This window comes from Somniosus microcephalus, chromosome 23 (assembly GCF_052327205.1).
Source record: "Somniosus microcephalus isolate GS21.2 chromosome 23, FLI_Smic_1.0, whole genome shotgun sequence".
NCBI classification, from domain to species: domain Eukaryota; kingdom Metazoa; phylum Chordata; class Chondrichthyes; order Squaliformes; family Somniosidae; genus Somniosus; species Somniosus microcephalus.
In genome coordinates this window covers 62,458,963-62,483,458 of record NC_141009.1, presented here as the reverse complement: position 1 = coordinate 62,483,458, position 24,496 = coordinate 62,458,963, and the positions used below count along the sequence as shown (strand labels likewise).

General features: G+C 50.0%; 1 protein-coding gene across 2 annotated transcripts in view; it reads left to right on the top strand.

Moving 5' to 3' along the window:
• The window catches only part of LOC147101902 (uncharacterized), a 143,777-nt gene that overhangs the window by 29,113 nt on the left and 90,168 nt on the right, over positions 1-24,496 (top strand). For both annotated transcript variants that reach the window (XM_085965993.1, XM_085965992.1), the window contains exon 3: positions 19,749-19,861. In XM_085965993.1, the coding sequence (XP_085822119.1) occupies positions 19,749-19,861 (113 nt within the window). The remainder of the gene's footprint in view (positions 1-19,748; positions 19,862-24,496) is intronic.

The window sequence follows — 24,496 nt, the reverse complement described above, 5'->3', positions numbered from 1 at the left end:
GCCTTTCGTGTGTTCACTCCGCGTAGAACACCCCTTATGTCGGAGGTTGACAGAGTGAGCACCTGGTCTTCCGGGGGTGGCAAGGCTTTGGTAGCCGGGTCCATGTTGTCCCTGTCGAAGCGAGCGTAGAAGTTGTTAAGCTCCTCCGGAAGGGAGGCATCGCTAACCGGGGGACTGGTGTTTTTGCCCTTGTAGTCAGAGATATATCAGCCATCTCAGGATAGTTAGAAGAGTAGTCAATCACTATTAGATAGTCTTTACCATTTAAATGAAAAAGGTCCATACCAACCTTTTGCCATGCTGCTGTTGGTATGTCAGCTACTATCATTGGTTCCTTTGCTTGTTTGCTTTGGTGTTTCTGACATGTCTCACATTTGCCTATCATGTTCTCAATGTCCTTATTTATGCCAGGCCAATAAACAGTGCCTCTTGCTCTCCTTTTGCATTTTTCAATTCCGAGGTGTCCCTCATGAATCCTTTTGAGCATGTCTTGACGTAGAGCCTGTGGAATGACTATTCTGTTCTGTTTTAGTAATAGTCCACTTGCGACACTCAATTCTGACCTTATGTGAAAATATTTTGGACAGGAACCTTTTGGCCAACCATGATGAATGTTCTCTATTACTGTTTGTAATACTGTGGCCTAGAAATTCAGTGCCCTTAGCGCCGATTTTGCGGTGATAGAGGGCCTAGCGCTGCAATTGGCGCCGGCGCCGAAATTGCCTGGGGCCCTTCCGCCGCGGTAGACCGGTAGCGCTGCGCCGGCACCGATGACGTCATCGGTGTGCGCAGCGTCCCGGTTGCCATGCCGACGGGCCCCAGCGCCGAAATTCAGTTGCGGCCGCCTCGCCCGTGGCAGCCGCAACTAAGACTCTGGCAACAGAGTCTTACATGACTTTGCGCCGGCGCATTAAAGGCACCGCGGCGGCCGGCCGCTTTCCCGCCGGCCGCCTGGCCGCAGCTCACTCCCCGGACTTCCCCCCCCCCCCCCCCCGGAACAGAAGCAAGCCCGGCACTTGTCCGAGGTGCCGGGCTCATTTTTAAAAAGATTTTCGCGGGCCGCGGCCGGGTGCAGGCAGCTCCTCCTTAAGGGAAGGAGGAGGCCTGCACTTCCCGAACCTGCCGCACCGCAGCGGGCGCCGCAGCGCCGGAATAGCGCCGATATTCAGCGCGTAGCGCCAGTTTTCAGGCGCAAACAGCTCTCAGCAGCGCCGGCAGCCGTTTGGGCGCAGAACTATTGAATTTTGGGCCCAACCAGCGCGACTTAGCTCCGGCACTAACTTCCGGCGCTAAAGCCCTGGCTGCGCCAAAACTCAATTTCTAGGCCCGTATCTTTTACTGTTTCTTCTGCTATTTGCTTTGATTTTGTGTCTGACACGGGCAGCGCAGCAGTGACCATACTCACATGAACATCCACGTCTTCTTCAGTAGAGCTCACATGACTCATTGTGGGTGCTCGGGATAGTGCATCTGCTAACACTATGTATTTGCCTGGTGTGTAGATCAGTTCAAAGTCATATCTTTGCAGCTTCATCATGAGTCGTTGAATCCTTGGAGACATCTCATTCAGGTTTTTTTTTATGATGGCAACCAGACGGCTGTGGTCTGTCTCAACTGTGAAGGTGTGAAGTCCATATATGTAGCCATGAAACTTTTCTAGTCCAACTACCAAGCCTAGACATTCCTTTTCAATCTGGGCGTATCGACACTCAGTATCAGTCATAGACCTGGAGGCATAGGCAACAGGCTTCCAATCTTCACCATCTGCTTGTAGCAAGACCGCACCTCGGCCATCTTTTGATGCATCCGTTGACACTTTGATTCTTTTGGTTGGGTCAAAGAAGGTGAGTACAGGTGTGGTTGTCAGCACTGTTTTGAGGTTTATCCACTCTTGTTCATGTCTTTCTGTCCATGCAAACTCATTTGTTTTATGTAGCAGGTCTCGCAGACAGGCTGTCTTGGCTGACAAGTTAGGAATGAACTTTCCAATGAAGTTTATCATCCCCATGATGCGTAGCACTCCTTTTTTGTCAGTGGGTCGGGGCATTTTGAGTATGGCGTTTACTTTTTCCATATCTGGCTCTATTCCTTTACCAGATAGATTATCTCCTAGGAAAGTGACTTCCTGGACGCCAAACTGACACTTGGCTTTGTTGAGCTTCAGTCCATTCCGGCGTATGCTCTGTAGCACTTTAGTCAGTCTCTCATTGTGTTCTTTCAGTGTGGAGCCCCAGATGATGATGTCATCAACATAGACCCGAACTCCTTCCAGACCTTCAATTATGTGTTCCATCACTCTATGAAAGATTTCAGATGCAGATATTATCCCGAAAGGCATTCTGAGGAAACAATACCTGCCAAATGGTGTGTTGAAGGTACAGTACTTGGTGCTCTCTTCATCCAGTTTTAGTTGCCAAAATCCTTGTGAGGCATCGAGCTTTGTAAAGTATCTGGCACCTGACATTTCACTGGTGATTTCTTCTCGCTTGGGAATCTGGTAGTGTTCCCGTTTTATGTTTGCATTTAAGTCCTTTGGATCCATGCATATTCTTAGATCATTGTTCTTTTTCTTTATACATACCATGGAGTTAACCCAGTCTGTTGGCTCTTCGACTTTCCTGATGACTCCTCGTGTGGTCATTCTGTCCAGTTCATTCTTGAGCCGGTCACGCAGGGGTGCTGGAACTCTTCGTGGAGCATGTACCACTGGCTGAGCATCCTGCTTTAACTGGATCTTGTAAGTGAATGGTAGAACTCCAAATCCTTTGAACACATCCTGGAAATTACTCACTACAGAATCCACCGAGTCATCTGGTCTGCTTATGGCACAGTTTATACGGTAGACTCTTTTGACCAGTTCTAAGTCCTCACAAGCTTTGTCACCCAGTAGTGAATCAAGCCTTTCAGCCACAACAGAAAACATGAGATGATGCACTTTGTCTTTGACTGTCACTTTAAGTCTGCATACACCTAAGCTATCTATTTTCTGTCCATTATAGTCCTTCAGTAGTACTGACTTTTTCTGTATTTTGGGCTTTTTCATATTGTTAATGTCACTCATACTGATTAAGTTTGCTTTTGCCCCAGTGTCCAGTTTCAATGTAACTAATGCTCCATTTATCTGCAGTGGGATCATCCATTTGTCCTCTTTTACTGCATTAACTTTATGTTCAGCATTGTCTATTTCTGAGGGCTGCACATTTTCTGTATCTTTTTTGATATCGTCACATGACACCATTCCTACAAAAAATGTCTCACTTACATCAGTGTCCTCAATCACATTAACTCGTTGCCCTTTCGTCGTTTTTACTTTTGAAAAGCATTGTTTGGCAAAGTGATTCTTTCCATTACACTTTGTGCACATTTTTCCAAACGCTGGGCATTGTCTTAACTGGTGTTTGTAACCACAGCGTTTACAATTAAAAATTTCATCCTCCGATTGCTTTTCATTTCTGTCCTGCCCACGTTTCTTCCCCTTGTAGGACATAGCACCAACAGCAGCATTATCACTCATTACATTCGCATCATTATTGATTTCACTGAGAGTCTTCGCATGATTTCGAGCTAGCTCGCTGGCTTTGCATATTTTCACTGCATTTTCCAAATTTAGTTCGGTTTCTCTCAACAGACGTTCCCTGACTTTTTTATCATGAATACCAAACACAATCTGGTCACGAATCTTGGATGCTTTGAGCTCAGAGAAATTACATGTCTGTGCTTTCAGTTTCAGATCAGTCAGTGATATAACTGCTCCATCCCGCATTGAATAAAAAGAGGAACTTCACAGTCACACCAGCACTCTGCCTATTCCCACACAATCACTGTACACACCCAGTCTTGTTTTCCCCGTTCCCTGTTTTCCCTCCTTCTCACGGAGAAGAGCAAGTATATTCAAGACACGCTCAGGCAACAGTACATTTTAACATCCTGCGACAAATGTTTTCGGCAGCAAAAAATTTAAACATTCTGTAAACACTTTGTAGCTTCACTAACCTGCTGACATAAACCTCAGTGCCACAAAAATCAAAAGGTCCACAGCAGCTTCTTGTATGGAACTTTATTTACATCAGCCTCTTTAATGAGCGTTTAAGGCCCAAATAGCACCCGGACATCCTGTCACGTGTGAGCCTTCCGCCATTGTGCGCCTCCACATGTGGCCAATATCTACCCACTGCATTATAATGTGAGACCACAGGAAAACCATGCACTATTTTGGTCTGCCTGGTGGAGTGTACTTCCAGTGCTCTCTGTACAAATTGTCCTCCCCACAACATCTACCCAGGAAAATCTGCCCTGTTGTATCCTATTACATTGAGTGATGCAATATTCTAGAACAGTGGTTCTCAAACTGGGGTGGGGTCCGCGGAGACTTTCCAGGGTGTCTGCGAAACATTGACCAATTATTCGTTGGAAAAGGAGCCACATAAAAGGCTATTACACAAGATAAGGGCTCATGGGGTTGGGGGCAATATAGTAGCATGGATAGAGGATTGGTTAATGGACAGAAAACAGAGAGTAGGGATAAATGGGAAAAGCGGGTTTTTTTCAAGTTGGCAGGCTGTAACTAGTGGGGTGCCTCAAGGATCAGTGCTGGGGCCTCAGCTATTTACAATCTATATTAAAGACCTAGATGAAGGGACTGAGTGTAATGTATCCAAGTATGCTGACAATACAAAGCTAGGTGGGACAGTCTCAGCTAAGGTGCAGGACATCTCTGTCGGTGGCTGTGAAGATCACTATTGCCCTTAACTTCTATGCAAGCGGCTCCTTTCAGGCCGCAACTGGGGACATAGCCAACATCTCGCAGTTCGCGATGCATTGCTGCATCCGTCAAGTGACTGATGCCCTCTTTAGACGGAGGCGGCAGTACATCTCCTTCCCAATGACCCCGGACAAGCAGCGGGAGCGCGCGGAGGGCTTCGCAAGAATAGCGGACTTCCCCATGGTGTAGGGTGCCATTGACTGCACACATGTGGCTTTGCGGGCACCTGTAGAAAATGTGGAGGAGTTCCGCAACAGCAAGGGGTTCCATTCCTTGAATGCACAGCTGGTCTGTGACCACCGACAGCTGATCCTCGCTGTGAATGCCCAGTTTCCAGGCAGCAGCCACGACGCCTTCATCCTGCGCCAGACTTCTGTGGCAGACCTTTTCGAGGCCCCGGCTCACCCAGGAGACTGGCTTCTCGGGGACAAGGGCTATCCTCTGTGCCCGTGGCTGATGACCCCGCTCCGTTCGCCCAGCACCCCTGCTAAAGAACGCTACAATGCGAGCCATCAAGCGACCAGGAACATTATTGAGCACACAATCGGCGTGCTGAAGCAACAGTTCCGCTGTCTGGACCATTCCGGAGGAGCCCTTCAGTACTCACCTGAGCGAGTCTCCCACTTCGTGGTTGTGTGTTGCATGCTGCATAACCTCACAATCCTGAGGACCCAGCCAATGCCACCAGACATTGAAGCACCAGCAGAGGAGGAGGAGGAGGAGGAGCAGCACCAAGATGGGAGGGAGGCACAAACTGGAAGGGCCGTCCATCAGAGGCTTATCAGAAGTCGCTTCTAGGCCCCTCTCAGGGAATGTTTGCTGCCATTCCAAGAACAGGAATGGAACCGTTCTGATACCCCAAAGCCTGTGAAGGGCAAAATGTATGTAAAGAGCAGACATGGCCATTGTAAATAAAGAAAGTTGTTTATTTTACAAAATGTGCTTCCTTCCCGCATGACAAAGCAATGGCAACAAAAAGCAAAACAAACAGACTGCCACATAAGTGACTCGCACACCCAGGAGACTGTCCAAAACATAACTAACATTCAGACCAGCATCCTCGGCCTTGAATTCTACAAATAACAGGTATCAGCAGCACCTTTTACTTTTTCCCCCTCGATGGTGATCTGCTTCGCTTGCGCGATTAGCCCCTTCCTTCCCTGCAGCTCCTCCGTAATGGGACCCCAGTGGCTGCAGCAAGGCTGGGGGAGGCCTGCTGACTGTCCGAAAGCGCAGATGCCCCTGAGGGACGGCCTGGACGAGCTCTGGGCCTGGAGGGCCTGGCTGCTGACTGCTCCAACTCTGCATGGGTGGAAGCAGTCTGTCCTACAGGTGGTGGCAGCTGCAGTGCAGACGTGCCAGTGGTGGCATCAGGAATTCTGTCATCCTGAGAGCGGACAGCAGCTCCCTGGTCGGCCGACACACTGGCACTCTGACGGCAGCAACGCACCATGCGCAGCAATCGGCTGGTCCACAGATTGCTGGCCTGCTGTGGTGCTGCAAGGGCCCCGGGTAATCCTGCCCGATCCAGCGAGGGTGGCAGCAGTCAGTGCTCGCGTGGCCTCAATCTGTGTCTGCATGAGACCAGCGAGTGACTGCGTGGCAGCACTCAGCACTTGCGTGGCAGGTGCCAGTGCTTCGGTGAAGCCCCAGACAATCCTTTCCAGTGCTGTCCCGAAGTCCTGCACACTCCTTGCCAGTGCTGTCCCGAAGTCCTGCGCACTCCTTGCCTGTGCTGCGCCAAAGTCTTGGACACTCCTTGCCAGTGTCTCGATGGATTCAGGCATCCTTGCCACTGCAGCCATGAGCTCAGTGTGCCTCAGCCCAGCCTGGGCGCTCATTTCTGCGAGGGCACGCACCTCTTCTGCGCTCTGTGCAGCAGCACTCGCAGCCCGACTCGCCCTCCGGGGAGATGGCCCCCGAGCTACCCTACCCCCCTCGCGTTGCTGCAGGCCACTGGTTCCTGGAGTTGGATCCTCCTCAGAGCATTCCCCCCCCGCTCCCCTCCAGAGAAGTAGTCTCCCCAGTCTGCAGATGGGCTGGCTCGCCTGAGGGTGGTACGGATGGTCCGGCTTCCTCCTGCTCGTTGCCTCCTGAGTCAGTCACAGTGGCAGCTTGAGGGCCCGGCTCCCGAGCTGGTGATGCAGCATCTGAAAGCAGGGAGGTTGAAGAGTGGCTTTAGCGAAAGGACAGGGTGGCAGCAAGGGATGCATGAGTGCTGCAATGCTCTGACTTGGGTTTAGAGTGAAAAAGCATGCTGGTGGGGGGAACAAGTGGAAGGAGAGAGTTCAAAAAGGTGATGACCTTACCATCGCTGTGCACAATGGGGTCGGCAGCTCCAGAGGTGACAGGACCACTCATTCAGCTTGCAACGATCTGGTGGACTCGCTCCTCCAGGTCTGTAAGGGTCTGCAGGTGAGGCGGGCCTCCTCCGGTACGAAGCTGCTGCCTGCGGTTCCTCGCCAGCTTGGCCTGCAAGAGAAAGGACGGGGTGTGATGAAACATGCTGCCCTGAGCTGACATCACATGCCTCCCATGGTAGAATAGCCCTTACATTATGCTGCCCTGAGCTGACATCACATGCCTCCCATGGTAGAATAGCCCTTACATTATGCACTGAGCTGAATGTGTGTGTGTGTTTCCAGAAAGGGCCATGGGTGCTGGATGACAGCTGGCCATTGGGGCTTTGCGCACCCTCTGGCCATAAAGTGAGCTGCAAATGGAGGGATGAAGATAAATCTGAAAAAGGCACTCACTCTAATGACCCGAGTGAGGTCGTTGAACTTCTTCCTGCATTGCACAGGAGTCCTGGGCACCATGCTGCTGGAGGTGACTCTTTGGGAAACCTCCCTCCAAGCTCTGCGGTATTCGGTCTGATTAGGCCTACTGCCATTCTCTGGGTACAGCACAGATCGCTAGCGCTCCACCGCGCCAACCAGAGCATCCAATGCCCCCTCGCTGAAGCGCTGCGCTCTCTCCCTGACCCTCTCCATGTCCTTGAAGTTTTGGCCACCACGGGTAGGTTACCGTCGATTTTGAGGCCTACAAGGTGCAGAGTGTGGCTGCAGATGAGAATCGATCCGCCCCTTTAAGAGCTGACCGGCGCCAGCGTGTCTAGGTCAAATCGATTATTGACAGCACCTGCGCTACACCCGCCCACAGAGAAATTGCGTTGCGCCGCCGGGTTTGCGCCTTAAGACTACCGTGCAGCGCCTGATTTAGCGCCGCGATCACTTTCAGGGGCGCTGCAACCCAATATCGCTCGAGGTGGCGATAATTTGCGCCTGGCGCTAAACTTTGCGCACTGCCAATACTAACGCCCCAAATGGGGCGATACCGAATTTTTCCCCCTTTGTGTCTAGCGAGGAGCATTCGTAATAAGGTGGATGAATTAGCTGCGCAAATAGATGTAAGCGGATATGATGTAATTGGAATTACGGAGACATGGCTTCAGGGTGACCGAGGCTGGGAATTCAACATCCAGGGGTATTCAAAATTCAGGAATGACAGGCAAAAAGGAAAAGGAGGTGGGGTAACATTGCTAGTTAAAGAGGATATTAACACAATAGTAAGGAAGGATATTAGCTCTGATGATGTGGAATCCGAATCGGTAGAGCTGAGAAATACCAAGGGGCATATAACATTAGTGGGAGTTGTATGCAGACCCCCAAACAGTAATGCTGAGGTTGGGATTGGCATTAAACGGGAAATTAGAGACGCATGCAGTAAGGGCACAGCAGTTATCATGGGTGACTTTAATCTACATATAGATTGGGCTAACCAAATTAATAACAATACTGTGGAGGAGGAATTCCTAGAGTGTATACGGGATGGTTTCCTGGATCAATATGTCGAGGAACCAACTAGAGATCAGGCCATCTTAGACTGGGTATTATATAATGAGAAAAGATTAATTAGCAGTGTTGTTGTGCGAGGCCCCTTGGGGAGGAGCGATCATAATATGAAAGAATTCTTCATTAAGATGGAGAGTGAAGTAATTGACTCAGAGACTAGGGTCCTGAATTTAAATAAAGGAAACTACGATGGTATGAGGCGCGAGTTAGCTAGGATGGATTGGGGAACGTTACTTAAACGGTTGACGATGGATAGGCAATGGCAAACATTTAAATATCCCATGGATGAACTACAGAATTTGTTCATCCCTGTTTGGCATAAAAATAAAACAAAAAAGGTGACTCAACCGTGGCTAACAAGGGAAATTAGGGATAGCATAAGATCCAAGGAGAGGACATATAAATTGGCCAGAAAAAGCAGCAAACCTGAGGATTGGGAGCAGTTTAGGATTCAGCAAAGGAGGACAAAGGGATTAATTAAGAGGGGGAAAATAGAATATGAGAGTAAGCTTTCAGGGAACAAAAAAACTGACTGTAAAAGCTTCTATAGATATGTGAAAAGAAAAAGATTGGTGAAGTCAAGCGTAGGTCCCTTGCAGTCAGAATCAGGGGAATTTATAATGGGGAACAAAGAAATGGCAGAGCAATTAAATACATACTTTGGTTCTGTCTTCACAAAGGAGGACACAAATAACCTTCCAGAGATGTTGGGGAACATAGGCTCTAATGAGAGGGAGGAATTGAATAAAATCAGTATTTGTAGGGAAATGGTGTTAGGGAAATTGACAGTATTGAAGGCCTATAAACCCCCAGGGCCTGATAATCTACATCCTAGGGTACTTAAGGAAGTGGCCCTAGAAATAGTAGATGCATTGCTGGTCATCTTCCAAAATTCTTTAGACTCTGGAATAGTTCCCATGGATTGGAGGGTAGCTAATGTAACCCCACTATTTAAAAAAGGTGGCAGAGAGAAAACGGGGAATTATAAGCCTGACATCGGAGGTGGGGAAAATGCTAGAGTCCATTATAAAAGATGTAATAGCAGAGCACTTGGGAAACAGTGACAGGATCGGACAAAGTCAACATGGATTTACAAAAGGTAAATCATGCTTGACTAATCTACTGGAATTTTTTGAGGATGTAACTGGTAGAATAGATAAGGGAGAACCAGTGGATGTGGTGTATTTGGACTTTCAGAAGGCTTTCGATAAGGTCCCACATAAGAGATTGGCGTGCAAAGTTAAAGCACATGGGATTGGGGGTAAGGGACTGACTTGGATAGAGAACTGGTTGGCAGACAGGAAGCAAAGAGTTGGAATAAATGGGTCTTTTTCCGAGTGGCAGGCAGTGAATAGTGGGGTACCGCAGGGATCGGTGCTAGGACCCCAGCTATTCACAATATATATTAATGATCTAGACGAGGGAGCTAGATGTAATATCTCCAAGTTTGCAGACGACACAAAGCTGGGTGGGCGTGTGTGCTGTGAGGAGGATGCAGAGAAACTCCAGTATGATTTGGACAGGTTGGGCGATTGGGCAGATGCATGGCAGAAGCAGTATAATGTGGATAAATGCGAGGTTATCCACTTTGGTGGCAAAAACAGGAAGACAGATTATTATCTGAATGGCAATAGATTGGGAAAAGGGGAAGTGCAACGAGACCTGGGTGTCCTTGTGCACCAGTCGCTGAAGGTAAGCATGCAGGTACAGCAGGCGGTTAAGAAGGCAAATGGTATGTCGGCTTTCATAGCGAGAGGATTCGAGTACAAGAACAAGGATGTCTTGCTGCAGTTGTACAGGGCCTTAATGAGACCACACCTTGAGTATTGTGTGCAGTTTTGGTCGCCTCATCTGAGGAACGATGTTCTTGCCATGGCGGGAGTGCAGCGAAGATTTACCAGACTGATAGCTGGGATGGCAGGAATGACGTATGAAGAGAGATTGGGTCGATTAGGCTTATATTCGCTAGAGTTTAGAAGAATGAGAGGGGATCTCATTGAAACTTATGTTGAGATACCGCGGCAAACGTGGGAGTCGAGACCAGAGCTATTGAAAACACAACTGCTTTATTCCAACCACATGACAAACAGGAACTAGAAAAGCCCGCGCATCCACTTAAATACTTCCCAGACAGGAAGTGCTCCCGGCAGCCTGTCCCTGCGGGAAACAAGTTGCTGGAGGAAAGGGCCCCCGGCTGGAGGCTTCTGCTTAGACTGTCTGTGCCGCCGTGAGCGGATTATGTCCAGTGGTGGCGTGTCGCCACAGAGCTCCCCCCAGAATCCACTTAGGAGGAGTGGACCAGTCGTGACGGTGGTCTAATGGTTCTGCCGCAGCGGCTCTGAGTGGTCGCCGGTCTGGTTGGTTGGGTCGGGCGGTTCGCTGCCGGCTGTGCTGGCTTGCCGGGGGGACGGCCTCTAGTTGGAGGCTGGGCCACGGGGACCTGTTCCCCTGGTTCTGTGTGTGCTGGTTTGAGCCGGTCGATGGAGACTGTCTCGACCCTGTCGCCGAGTCGCAGCTTGAAAACCTTGTCCCCGGTTTGTAGTACCTTGTACGGACCGTCGTACGGGGGTCGCAGGGGCCCGCGGTGCGCGTCGTGTCGCACGAAGACAAAGCGCGCCTGCTGTAAATTTGGCGGGATGTGAGGTGCGAGTTCGCCGTGTCGGTCGACCGGAAGTGGGGCGAACTGCTGAGCGGAAGAGAAAGAGTCAAGCCGCTGCTGTTCGGCCGACCAAGGCTTGGTAGGCTCCGGAAGGAATTCGCCTGGGACGTGCAGCAGTTGTCCGTAGACTAACTCCGCTGCCGAGGACTGGAGGTCTTCCTTGACCGCGGTGCGTAGGCCGAGTAGCACCCACGGTAGGCGGTCAGTCCAGGTACTGTCCTGTAGGCCGGCGCGGAGTGAGGCCTTGAGTGACCTGTGGAAGCATTCACAAAGTCCGTTGGCCTGTGGGTGGTACGCCGTGGTGCGGTGGAGCGTCACCCCGAGGTTGCGTGCTGTGGCCGTCCAGAGTTCGGAGGTGAACTGGGCGCCTCTGTCGGAGGTTATGTCGGCCGGTACGCCGAACCTCGCAACCCAGGTGTTAACGAACGCCCTGGCGATGTCGGCTGTGGTGGTGGAGGTCAGCGGCACTGCCTCAGGCCAGCGTGTGTAGCGGTCGACCATCGTGAGGAGATAAGTTTGGCCTTGCGATGGCGGCAGGGGACCGACGATGTCGACGTGTACGTGGTCGAAGCGGCGGCTGGGTACCTCGAAGTCTCCCAGGGGTGCTTTGGTGTGCAGCTGTACCTTAGCCCGTTGGCAGGCGAGGCAGGAGGTGGCCCAAGTCCGAACATCTCTGCTGAGGCCGCGCCAGACGAAGCGCTTGGAGAGGAGTTTGACGGATGCGCGGGAACCCGGGTGAGAGGGCCCGTGGAGCGCGTCGAAGACGCGGCGGCGCCAGGTCTCAGGGACGACCGGCCTGGGTTGGCCGAGTGAGACGTCGCACGTGACTGCCGTGGCTTCGGGCCCGTGCGCGACCTTGGCTAGGCGTAGCCCTGGCAGGCTGGTAGCCGCCGAGAGGAGGTCTGGGTCCGTGAGCTGGGCCGCTGCTAGTTGTGCGTAGTCGACCGCGAGGTGATTCGCACAGACGGCGGGACGGGAAAGGCAGTCGGCGACCACGTTGTCTCTACCGGAGACGTGCTGAATGTCCGTAGTAAACTCGGAGACGGCCGCGAGCTGGCGTTGCTGCCTAGCGGACCAGGGTTCGGTGTGCTTGGCCATCGCGTATGTGAGTGGCTTGTGGTCCACATACGCGGTGAAGGGGCGGCCTTCCAGGAGGAACCTGAAATGGCGGACCGACAGGTGGAGTGCGAGAAGCTCGCGGTCGAAAGTGGAGTATTTGACCTCCGGGGGGCGCAGTTGGCGGCTGTAGAAGGCAAGTGGCTGCCACGCGCCATTGACCCACTGCTCGAACACGGCCCCGACCGCGTGGTCGGAGGCGTCGGTGGTGAGCGCGACCCGGGCATCGGCCCTCGGGTGCGCGAGCAGAGTGGCGTCGGCGAGCGCGTTTTTGGTGGCGTCGAAGGCGGCTGCCATGTCAGTGGTCCAGGCTACGTCCATCTTGCCGGATTTTCCTCGGAGGGAGTCGTATAGGGGCTTCATGAGGGCTGCGGCTCTGAGGATGAACCTGTTGTAGAAGTTCACCATCCCGAGGAACTCCTGGAGGCCCTTGATGGTTGTGGGGCGGGGGAATTGCTGGACGGCCTGCACCTTGTTGGGCAGGGGGACGGCCCCAGCAGGGGTGATGTGGTGACCGAGAAAATCGATCTCGGTTAGGCCGAATTGGCACTTCGCCGGGCTGAGGATGAGCCCGTGTTGGGCTAGACGCCCGAACAGGCTGCGAAGGTGTTCGAGGTGTTCCTGTTTGGAGGAGCTGGCCACGAGAATGTCGTCTAGATAGACGAATAGGAAGTTCAGGTCCCGGAGGACTGAGTCCATAAGGCGCTGGAAAGCCTGTGCTGCATTCTTGAGGCCGAAGGGCATCCTCAGGAACTCGAACAGGCCGAATGGGGTGATGACGGCCGTTTTGGGGATGTCCGCGGGGTGTACGGGGACTTGGTGGTAACCGCGCACCAGGTCGACTTTGGAAAAGACGGTTCGTCCGGCCAGTCGGGCCGAGAAGTCCTGGATGTGTGGCACCGGGTATCGATCGGGGGTGGTGGCGTCGTTGAGGCGGCGGTAGTCCCCGCAAGGGTGCCAGCCTCCGCCGGGCTTGGGGGCGATGTGGAGGGGCGAGGCCCAAGGGCTGCTGGAGCGGCGGATGATGCCGAGTTGTTCCATGGTGGTGAACTCGGCCCGCGCGATTTCCAGCTTGGCCGGGTTGAGTCTGCGGGCGTGGGCAGAAACTGGGGGGCCGGTGGTGGGGATATAGTGTTCCACACCGTGCTTGGCAGCTTTGGCCATAAAGGTCGGGTTAGTGAGGGCGGGAAACTCAGCTAGGAGTGCCGAGTAGTCGTCCGTGGCTCTGGCGAGGCAGTAGGTCGTCAGGCCGGCCGAACGGGCCGGGGTAAAGGCGCCGGGGATGGGGGCCATAGTGTTGATGTCGACGAGGCGGTGCCTCGGAATGTCGACAAGGAGGCCGTGGGCGCGTAGGAAGTCAGCGCCGATGAGTGGGCAGAGGACCTTGGCTGTGAGGAACTCCCAGCGGTAGCGGCGGCCCGCGAGGTCGAGCGTGACCATGCGGGTGCCATATGTGCGGATGTCAGAGCCGTTGGCTGCAGCCAGTGTGATACCCCGTGTGCCGCGTTGGATCTCGAGGGCGGAGGCGGTGGTGATGCTGTGCTGGGCCCCTGTGTCGCACAGAAATCGGCGGCTGGTTCTGTCGTCAGTGACGTACAGTAGGGGCTCCTTCTGCCCCGCGGCCATCGCGGGGGCCGGTGCGGGGGGGGGTTTGAAGGTACACGGTGGCGTGCAGCATTGAGCCCTAGCGCCAAAACGGGTGTGGTAGTAGCAGTGACCCGGAGTGGTAGGGCGGTCGGGCCTAGCGGCCCGGGAAGACCGCGTGGTCGTTGCCGTGAGGTCGGGCGCGACGTCGCGAGCGGCCTGTGCAGAGAGCAGCCGGTCGGCCTTTTCGGCTATATCATTCAGGTCCGTGGAGCCAGACTCCACAATGAGCGGGCGGATGCTGGCGGGGAGCTGCCGAATGAAAAGCGTGCGAAAAAGGGCGCTGGGATTTTTGTCGTCTGAGAGGGACAGCATGTGGGAAAGCAGGTCTGATGTTGGAGCATCACCAAGGCCGGGGAGGTCCAGGAGTTGGCAGTGGCGCTGGTAAGAGGACGTTTGAAATTTTTTAAGTAGCGCAGCCTTCAGATGTTCGTACTTGCCATCCGTTGGTGGATTCTGCAGCGCTGCCCAAACCTTGGGGACTGTAGCGTAGGTGAGCGAGGCGACGAGGTAGTCGTACTTCGTGGCGTCGACTGTAATGCCTTTCAGCCGGAATCTGGACTCAGCTTGAACGAACCAGGCTTCGGCGAGGTTCTCCCAAAAGTAAAGGAGGGGATTAATGCAATGGAAAGGAAGGATATTAACTCGGATGAAACGGAATCTGTATGGGTAGAAATGAGAAATAGCAAGGGGAGGAAAACGTTAGTGGGTGTGATATATAGGCCTCCAAATAGTAATATGGAGGTGAGGGAAGGCATAAAAAGGGAAATTAGAGAAGCGTGCGATAAGAGCACAGCTGTCATCATGGGTGACTTTAATTTACATATTGATTGGACTACCCAAATTAGTAAAAATTCTGAGGAGGAGGAATTCCTGGAATGTTTTCGGGACGGTTATCTGGACCAATATGTCGAGGAGCCGACTCGAGATCAGGCCATTTTAGACTGGGTATTGTGTAATGAGAAGGGACTTATCAGCAATCTTCTTGTACGAGGCCCCTTGGGTCAGAGCGATCATAATATGATCGAGCTCTCAGTCGAGATGGAGAGTGAGGAAATTGAATCAGAGACTAAGGTCCAGAACTTAAATAAAGGGAATTACGAGGGTATGAGACGGGAATTGGGTAAGATTGATTGGGTGGTGTTTCTGGGGGGATTGACAGTGGATAGACAATGGCAAGCATTCAAAGATAGAATGGAAGAATTCCAGAACATGTTTATACCGGTTTGGCATAAAAATAAACCTAAAAAGGTGACTCAACCGTGGATAACGAGGGAAATTAGGGACAGCATAAAATCAAAAAAAAGGGCATATCAACTGGCAAAAAAAAGCACCAGACCGGAAGATTGGGGGCAGTACAGGATACAGCAAAAGAGGACAAAGGGATTAATCAGGAAGGGGAAAATAGAATACGAAAGTAAACTTGCAGCAAACATAAAGACAGACTGCAAAAGCTTTTATCGGTATATCAGGAGGAAAAGACTGGTAAAATCCCAAGTCGGTCCCTTGCAGTCCGATTCGGGAGAATATATAATGGAGAATAAGGAAATGGCAGACCAATTAAACTCATACTTTGGTTCTGTATTCACAAAGGAGGACACAAATAACCTCCCAGGAATATCGGCAAACATAGGGACTAATGAGAGGGAGGAGCTGACAGAAATTAGTATCTCTAGGGATATGGTGTTGGGTAAGTTGAGGGGACTGAAGGCCGACAAATCCCCGGGGCCTGATAAACTACATCCTAGGGTACTTAAGGAGGTGGCCCTGGAGATAGCAGATGCTCTAAGGATCATCTTCCGGAACTCCATTGACTCGGGAACAGTACCCGTGGATTGGAGGGTAGCTAATGTTACCCCAATATTTAAAAAGGGGGGTAGAGAGAAAGCAGGGAATTATAGACCAGTAAGCCTTACATCGGTTGTGGGCAAAATGCTAGAGTCCATTATTAAGGATAAAATAGCGGAGCACTTGACAAATGGGGAAAGGATCGGACAGAGTCAACATGGATTTACAAAGGGTAAATCGTGTTTGACTAATCTGCTGGAATTTTTTGAGGAAGTAACTGGTAAAATAGATGGGGGAGAGCCAGTGGATGTGGTATACCTTGACTTCCAGAAAGCCTTCGATAAGGTTCCACACAAAAGATTATCATGCAAAATTAAGGCTCATGGGATTGGGGGCAAAGTATTAACGTGGATAGAGAACTGGCTGGCGGATAGAAAACAGAGAGTTGGAATAAACGGCTCGTTTTCGGAGTGGCAGGCAGTGACCAGCGGGGTGCCGCAAGGATCTGTCCTGGGACCCCAGCTGTTCACAATATATATAAATGATCTGGATCAGGGAATTGGATGCAATATTTCCAAATTCGCTGACGACACTAAACTAGGAGGAGGGGTGGGCTCTGATGAGGATGTCAGGAGGCTACAGTGCGATTTGGACAGGTTGGGGGAATGGGCGGATACGTGGCAGATGCACTATAATGTGGATAAATGCGAGGTTATCCACTTTGGGGGTAAAAACAGGAGGGTAGATTATTATCTAAATGGCAATAGATTGGGAGATGGGGAAGTGCAGAGGGACCTGGGTGTTCTTGTGCACCAGTCACTGAAGGAGAGCATGCAGGTGCAACAGGCGATTAAGAAGGCAAATGGTATGTTGGCCTTCATATCAAGGGGGTTCGAGTATAGGAATAGGGATACCTTACTACAGCTGTACAAGGTGCTGGTGAGACCGCATCTGGAGTATTGTGTACAGTTTTGGTCGCCCCATCTGCGGAAGGATGTTCTTGCCATGGAAAGAGTGCAACGGCGATTCACCAGGCTGATACCTGGAATGGCGGGAATGACCTACGAAGAGAGATTAAATAGTTTGGGCTTGTACTCACTGGAGTTTAGAAGATTGAGAGGGGATCTCATCGAAACATATAAAATTATGGCAGGCCTGGACAGGCTGAATTCAGAGAGAATGTTTCCAATGGCCGGGGAGCACAGAACCAGGGGCCACAGTCTAAAAATAGCGGGCAAATCATTTAAAACAGAGATGAGGAAGAATTTCTTCACTCAAAGAGTGGTGAGCCTGTGGAATTCCCTGCCACAGAGGGCTGTGAAGGCTAATTCAATAAATATTTTCAAGAGAGAATTGGATATATTTCTGAAGGCTAAGGGGATTAAGGGTTACGGAGAAAAGGCGGGGACGGGGTACTGAACTGGTAAGATCAGCTATGATCTCAGACGAAGATCAGCCATGATCTCATTGAATGGCGGAGCAGGCTCGAAGGGCCGAATGGCCTACTCCTGTTCCTATCTCTATGTTTCTATGTCTGGTAATTTAACCGTGACTGCGTTTGTATCCGCCATGCTAGCTTAGGATTCATCCTGAGCGTCGGGGTCACCAGTGTTGAGATACCGCGGCAAACGTGGGAGTCGAGACCAGAGCTATTGAAAACACAACTGCTTTATTCCAACCACATGACAAACAGGAACTAGAAAAGCCCGCGCATCCACTTAAATACTTCCCAGACAGGAAGTGCTCCCGGCAGCCTGTCCCTGCGGGAAACAAGTTGCTGGAGGAAAGGGCCCCCGGCTGGGGGCTTCTGCTTAGACTGTCTGTGCCGCCGTGAGCGGATTATGTCCAGTGGTGGCGTGTCGCCACACTTATAAAATTCGAACAGAACTAGACAGACTAGATGCAGGAAGGATGTTCGCGATGGCGGGGGAGTCCAGAACCAGGGGTCACAGTCTAAGGATAAGTGGTAAGCCATTTAGGACTGGGATGAGGAGGAATTTCTTCACCCAGAGAGTGGTGAACCTGTGGAACTCTCTACCACAGAAGACAGTTGAGGCCAATTCATTAATATATTCAAGAAGGAGTTAGATATATTTCTTAAGGCTAAGGGGATCAAGGGATATGGGGAGAAGGCAGGGACAGGGTACTGAATTTGGATGATCAGCCATGATTGCATTGAATGGCGGAGCAGGCTCGAGGGGCCGAATGGCCTACTCCTGCTCCTATCTTCTATGTTTTTATGATGCGCTGGCGCCTTCTGCCCTGTGCCGCATCAGTTGGGTGAGCATGAGGTTGGGGCTCTTGCTGCTGTTGCTGCTGAGCTGCCTGGTCCTGCTGCTGCCATGGCTGCTCCTCATCTGAATCTGAGCTTCATGGTGAAAGGAAATAAATGGTTCCCATGCTGCTGGCAGATACCTCCGTTGGGGAAGCGCTCAATCCAAGCGGGGAGAGGGTCTTCCAAGAAGGTCCCACAATTGAGAGATAGAAGCTGCAGCACCTCTGACTTCGATGGGCGTGCTGAAAGTGGAACAAAAATTCTACCACCTGCAGCTCATCCCTGTTGAAAGCTCCGTTTTAATGGTGGAGCTGCAGCTGTGAGGAGGCCACCCACTTGTCAACCTGCAAGGTTTAGTTGAGTGGTTTAGGAGGGTCGTAGAACATGCTGAAAATGTGGTAAAATAATGAGGGCCTGTCAAACTAGGATTATAGAGGGCCTTAACTACTATTTAAAGGTCTTAACTACTTCTCTGGACTGCTGGAGGCGGGACCAAATCGCACCCATCAAAACCGCCTCCGGCAAAACTGCGCAGAGGCGGGTTCTGAACCCGCCCTCAGTTTTTGCCATTTTGCCAACTGTCCCGCCTCCAAACCCGCCTCCTCGGGGCTGGGAAAATTGCCCCCATAGGTTTTAAGGACCAGCTTAAAGGAGGAGAGAGAAGTAGAGAGGTTTAGCGGGGGAATTCCAGAGCTTAGGACCAAGGCAGCTGAAAGCACGGCTGCCAATGATGGAGAGTTTCCCCCCTGATTCTCATTGACTTCAATTTTACTGGGGCTCCTTGATGCCACACTCTGTCAAATGCTGCCTTGATATCAAAGGCAGTCACTCTCACCTCACCTCTGGAATTCAGCTCTTTTGTCCCTGTTTGGACCAAGGCTGTTATGAGGTCTGAACCCGTGTGGTCCTGGCAGAACTCAAACTGAGCATCAGTGAGCAGGTTATTGGTGAGGAAGTGCCACTTAATAGCACTGTTGATGACACCTTCCATCACTTTGCTGCTGATTGGGAGTAGACTGATGGGGCAGTAATTGGCCGGATTGGATTTGTCCTGCTTTTTGTGGACAGGACATACCTGGGCAGTTTTCCACATTGTCGTGTAGATGCCAGTGTTGTAGCTGTACTGGAACAGCTTGGCTAGAGGCACGGCTAGTTCTGGAGCACAAATCTTCAGCATGACAGTCGGGATGTTGTCGGGCCCCATAGCCTTTGCTGTATCCAATGCACTCAGTTGCTGTTTGATATCACATGGAGTGAATGTTGCTGTAGGTGTGCTATTCGGGGCCTGAGATCCCTGGAGGCTCACTCCACTGTTGGACATGTGGTAGGGCAGGACTTCCAGCTGCCAATCTGCCCTGCCATTGGCCCAATCCAAAATACCAGGGACAAGGTCATTGCTTAAATGAGTTGGGCACCTGTACCATCTACAGTGCTCCCATAGTATAGCTTCAGGTTAAAAGTAAGTTGATTCTCTGTACAAGACAGAGGCAGAAGATTGTGTGTCACGACCTAGCAAAGTGTATAGACATACTCAGCATATGGTTTCCCAAGGCCAATCAAGGTTGGCTGTTCCTGTGGTATGCATAGGTTTAAGACTCTAGAAGGTAGGTAATCTAACTTTTATTGGTGAAAGTATTTGTTTTGTAACAGAATTGGCTTAGTACTAATGTCTCTGGAGTTTATTGGACTGGACTCAATGATCGGGCAATTGAATCTGATTTCCAGTGGACAACGAACGACTCTTTGAGTGCTGCCCTAATGCCGTAAGTTTATTCCATTAATTTATTTTACGAACTACTTTTTCAGTTTATTTTTATTTCTACATTTGAACATGGGTAGAACCAAAGAACTGTGCAGCGTAGAATGATGCAATTCAGCCCATCGCATCTGCTCTCCTGGCCAGCCCCCCACCTTGCATCCTCCATAAACTTGAGCTCATCCAAAACTCTGCTGCCTGTATCCTAACTCGCACCAAGTCCCATTCACCCATCACCCCTGTGCTCACTGACCTAAATTGGATCCCGGTCTGGCTTTGCCTCGATTTAAAAATTCTCATTCTTGTTTTTAAATCCCTCCGTGGACTCGCCCCTCCCTATTTCTGTAACCTCCTCCAGCCCTACAACCCACTGAGATCTCTGCTATCCTCCAATTCTGGCCTCTTGCACAACCCTGATTTTTTTCAGTCCACCAGCGCTTTCATAGAATCATAGAAATTTACGGCACAGAAGGAGGTCATTCAGCCTATCGTGTGTGTGCTGGCCGAAAAGAGCTATCCAACCTAATCTCACTTTCCAGCTCTTGGTCCGTAGCCTTGTAAGTTATGACACTTCAAGTGCCTATCTAAGTACTTTATAAATGTGATGAGGGTTTCTGCCTCTACCACCCTTTCAGGCAGTGAGTTCCAGACCCCCTCCACCCGCTGGGTGAAAAGAATTCTCCTCAACTCCCCTCTAATCCTTCTGCCAATTACTTTAAATCTATGACCCTGGTTATTGACCTCTCTGCTAAGGGAAATAGGTCCTTCCTATCTAGGCCCCTCATAATTTTATACACCTCAATTAAGTCTCCCCTTCAACCTCCTCTGTTCCAAAGAAAACAACTCCAGGCTATCCAAGCTTTCCTCTTAACTAAAATTCTCCAGTCCTGGCAGCATCCTCGTAAATCTCCTCTGTACCCTCTCTAGTGCAATCACATCTTTCCTGTAATATGGTGACCAGAACTGTACGCAATACTTTAACTAGTGTTTTATACAGTTCAAGCATAACCTCCCTGCTCTTCTATTCAATGCCTTGGCTAATAAAGGAAAGTATCCCGTATGCCTTCTTAACCACCTTATCTACCTGTCCTGCTACCTTCAGGGATCTGTGGACATGCACTCTAAGGTCTCTCTGTTCCTCTACGCTTCTCAGCATCCTACCATTTATTGTGTATTCCCTTGCCTTGTTAGCCCTCCCCAAATGCATTACCTCACACTTCTCCGGATTGAATCCCATTTGCCACTTTTCTGCCCACCTGACCAGCCCATTGATATCTTCCTACAGTCCACAACTTCTTTCCCCACTATCAACCACACGGCCAGTTTTTGTATCAGCTGCAAACTTCTTAATCATGCCCCCTACATTTAAGTCTAAATTATTGATATATACCACAAAAAGCAAGGGACCCAGCACTGAACCTTGCGGAACCCCACTGGAAACAGCCTTTCAGTCACAAAAATACCCATCAACCATTACTCTTTGCTTCCTGCCACTGTGTCAATTTTTGATCAAACTTGCCACTTTCCCTTGGATCCCATAGGCTTTTACTTTTCTTACCAGTCTGCCACGTGGAACCTTGTCAAAAGCCATGCTAAAATCTATGTAGACTACATCAAACTCGCTACCCTCATCAACCCTCCTTGTTACCTCCTCAAAAAATGCAATCAAATTAGTCAGACACGACCTTCTCTTAACAAATTCATGCTGACATAGAAACATAGAAGATAGGAGCAGGAGTAGGCCATTCGGCCCCTCGAGCCTGTTCCGCCATTTAATGAGATCATGGCTGATCATCTAAATTCAGTACCCTGTCCCTGCTTTCTCCCCATATCCCTTGATCCCTTTAGCCTTAAGAAATATATCTAACTCCTTCTTGAATATATTAATGAATTGGCCTCAACTGCCTTCTGTGGTAGAGAATTCCACAGGTTCACCACTCTCTGGGTGAATAAATTCCTCCTCCTCTCAGTCCTAAATGGCTTACCCCTTATCCTTAGACTGTGACCCCTGGTTCTGGACTCCCCCACCATCGGAAACATCCTTCCTGCATCTAGTCCTGTTAGAATTTTCTAAGTTTCAATGAGATCCCCTCTCATTCTTCTAAACTCTAGCGAATATAAGCCTAATCGACCCAATCTCTCTTCATACGTCATTCCTGCCATCCCAGGTATCAGTCTAGTGAATCTTCACTGCACTCCCTCCATGGCAAGAGCATCCTTCCTCAGATAAGGCGACCAAAACTGCACACAGTACTCAAAGGTGTGGTCTCACCAAGGCCCTGTACAACTGCAGCAAGACATCCTTGCTCCTGTACTCGAATCCTCTCGCTATGAAGGCCAACATACCATTTGCCTTCTGTAAGGGGGGCATCTTTTAACTGGTTTATGGTAATTTACCTGGCCAGCAGCCTTTGCCTCTGAGCTCTGACCAATTCCAACCTTTTACCTGGTTTACGGTAATTCACCTGGTCAGCAGCCTTTTGCTGCTGCACTCTAAACCAATTTACAATCAGCGGTTTCGAATCGCTACCCCTCCTTCAGTTCTGAGTGGAGGAACTTATAATTAATTATATTAAAACGGACAAGTGGTTTGGATGAGAGAAAAATCGAGTTTTATTACCTGAATAAACTACAATCAAAAGAATAAACTATACCACACGAACACAGTAATTACAGTAAAACTATATAACGGGGTTGCAGACGGCGAAAACGAGGGATAAAATGGCTACAATGTTACTTAAACAATCTTAGCAATTCCCTTAAATCACCACCCCAAACTCCTTGCTAGGTTGTCTTGTTGAGGAGTCAGAACACCCTGCTCACCTGTGGTCCAGCGAAGTAAAAAAAGAGAGAAAGCTTCTCAGCAGCTATCTTATATACCTGGTGAGCCCCCTGCCGTTCTGCCTTGCAAGGGCTGTGTGCAAAATTCCCACCCAAAGGGTCCAATACACAAGAGAAAGCTGTGATTGGGTAACTCAGAGTGGTTGGACTGGGTTAATGTATCTTCCGGAGCTCTCTGGGCTGAAACAAAAGGGAAATACAACTGCTCTATTGTCCAGAATGCTAGGTGATTTAGACCCATTCAATTCTTAAACGGTTCCCATTCAAGATCCAAAAGTCTCTTCTGCAGTTTAGATGTATCCACTCGATATACAAACAAATGCTAATAGCATTCAATTGCTTTGTAAACAAAGCATTGTCCTGTGGTCATCTGGAACCACAATTGATTGACAGTCTTGAGTGCTTAGCAAATAAAGTTCCTTTGTTCATGCTGGCAGTTTCAAGCACTCGATCTTAGAGTCTACATTGTAGAACGTTTTGTAAACAGGCATCGATTGTCCTGCTGCAGGGGGGGTGGGGACTCCCCTTTGATTGGCAGCTCCATTGAACCTTACTTCCAGACACAGAAAGCTGCTTTCCAAGTCCTTTGTCTTCGGCCATGTGGTGTTACAGCCATTTTTATCCCTGGAAATTTAAAAGCATACCGCCCAGGGATTCTTTAATCAAAAAAATTAATCTTCAGAACTGTAAATTATTGCGAATTCTTACACCTTCGTAACCGCCTGCTGTACCTGCATGCTTACCTTCAGCAACTGGTGCACAAGGACACCCAGGCCTCGTTGCACTTCCCCTTTTCCCAATCTATTGCCGTTCAGATAATAATCTGTCTTCCTGTTTTTGCCACCAATGTGGATAACCTCGCATTTATTCACATTTTACTGGATCTGCCATGCATTTGCCCAATCACCCAACCTGTCCAAATCATACTGGAGTTTCTCTGCATCCTCCTCACAGCACACATGCCCCCCAGCTTTGTGCCATCTGCAAACTTGGAGATATTACATCTAGTTCCCTTGTCAAGATCATTAATATACATTGTGAATAACTGGGGTCCTAGCACCGATCCCTGCGGTACCCCACTAGTCACTGCCTGCCACTCGGAAAAAGACCCATTTATTCCAACTCTTTGCTTCCTGTCTGCCAACCAGTTCTCTATCCAAGTTAGTACCTTACCCCCAATCCCATGTGCTTTAACTTTGCACGCTAGTCTCTTATGCGGGACCTTATCGAAAGCCTTCTGAAAGTCCAAATACACCACATCCACTGGTTCTCCCTTATCTATCCTACCAGTTACATCCTCAAAAAATTCCAGTAGATTAGTCAAGCATGATTTACCTTTTGTAAATCCATGTTGACTTTGTCCGATCCTGTCACTGTTTTCCAAGTGATCTGCTATTGCATCTTTTATAATGGACTCTAGCATTTTCCCCACTACCGATGTCAGGCTTACCAGTCTATAATTCCCTGTTTTCTCTCTACCACCTTTTTTAAATAGCGGGGTAACATTAGCTACCCTCCAATCCATGGGAACTGTTCCAGAGTCTATAGAATTTTGGAAGATGACCAACAATGCATCTACTATTTCTAGGGCCACTCCCTTAAGTACCCTAGGATGTAGATTATCAGGCCCTGGGGATTTATTGGCCTTCAATCCCGTCAATTTCCATGACACCATTTCCCAGAAATACTGATTTCATTCAGTTCCTCCCTCTCATGTTCCCCAACATCTCTGGGAGGTTATTTGTGTCCTCCTTTGTGAAGACAGAACCAAAGTGTGATAAAAATGATAACTTCCGGGAAG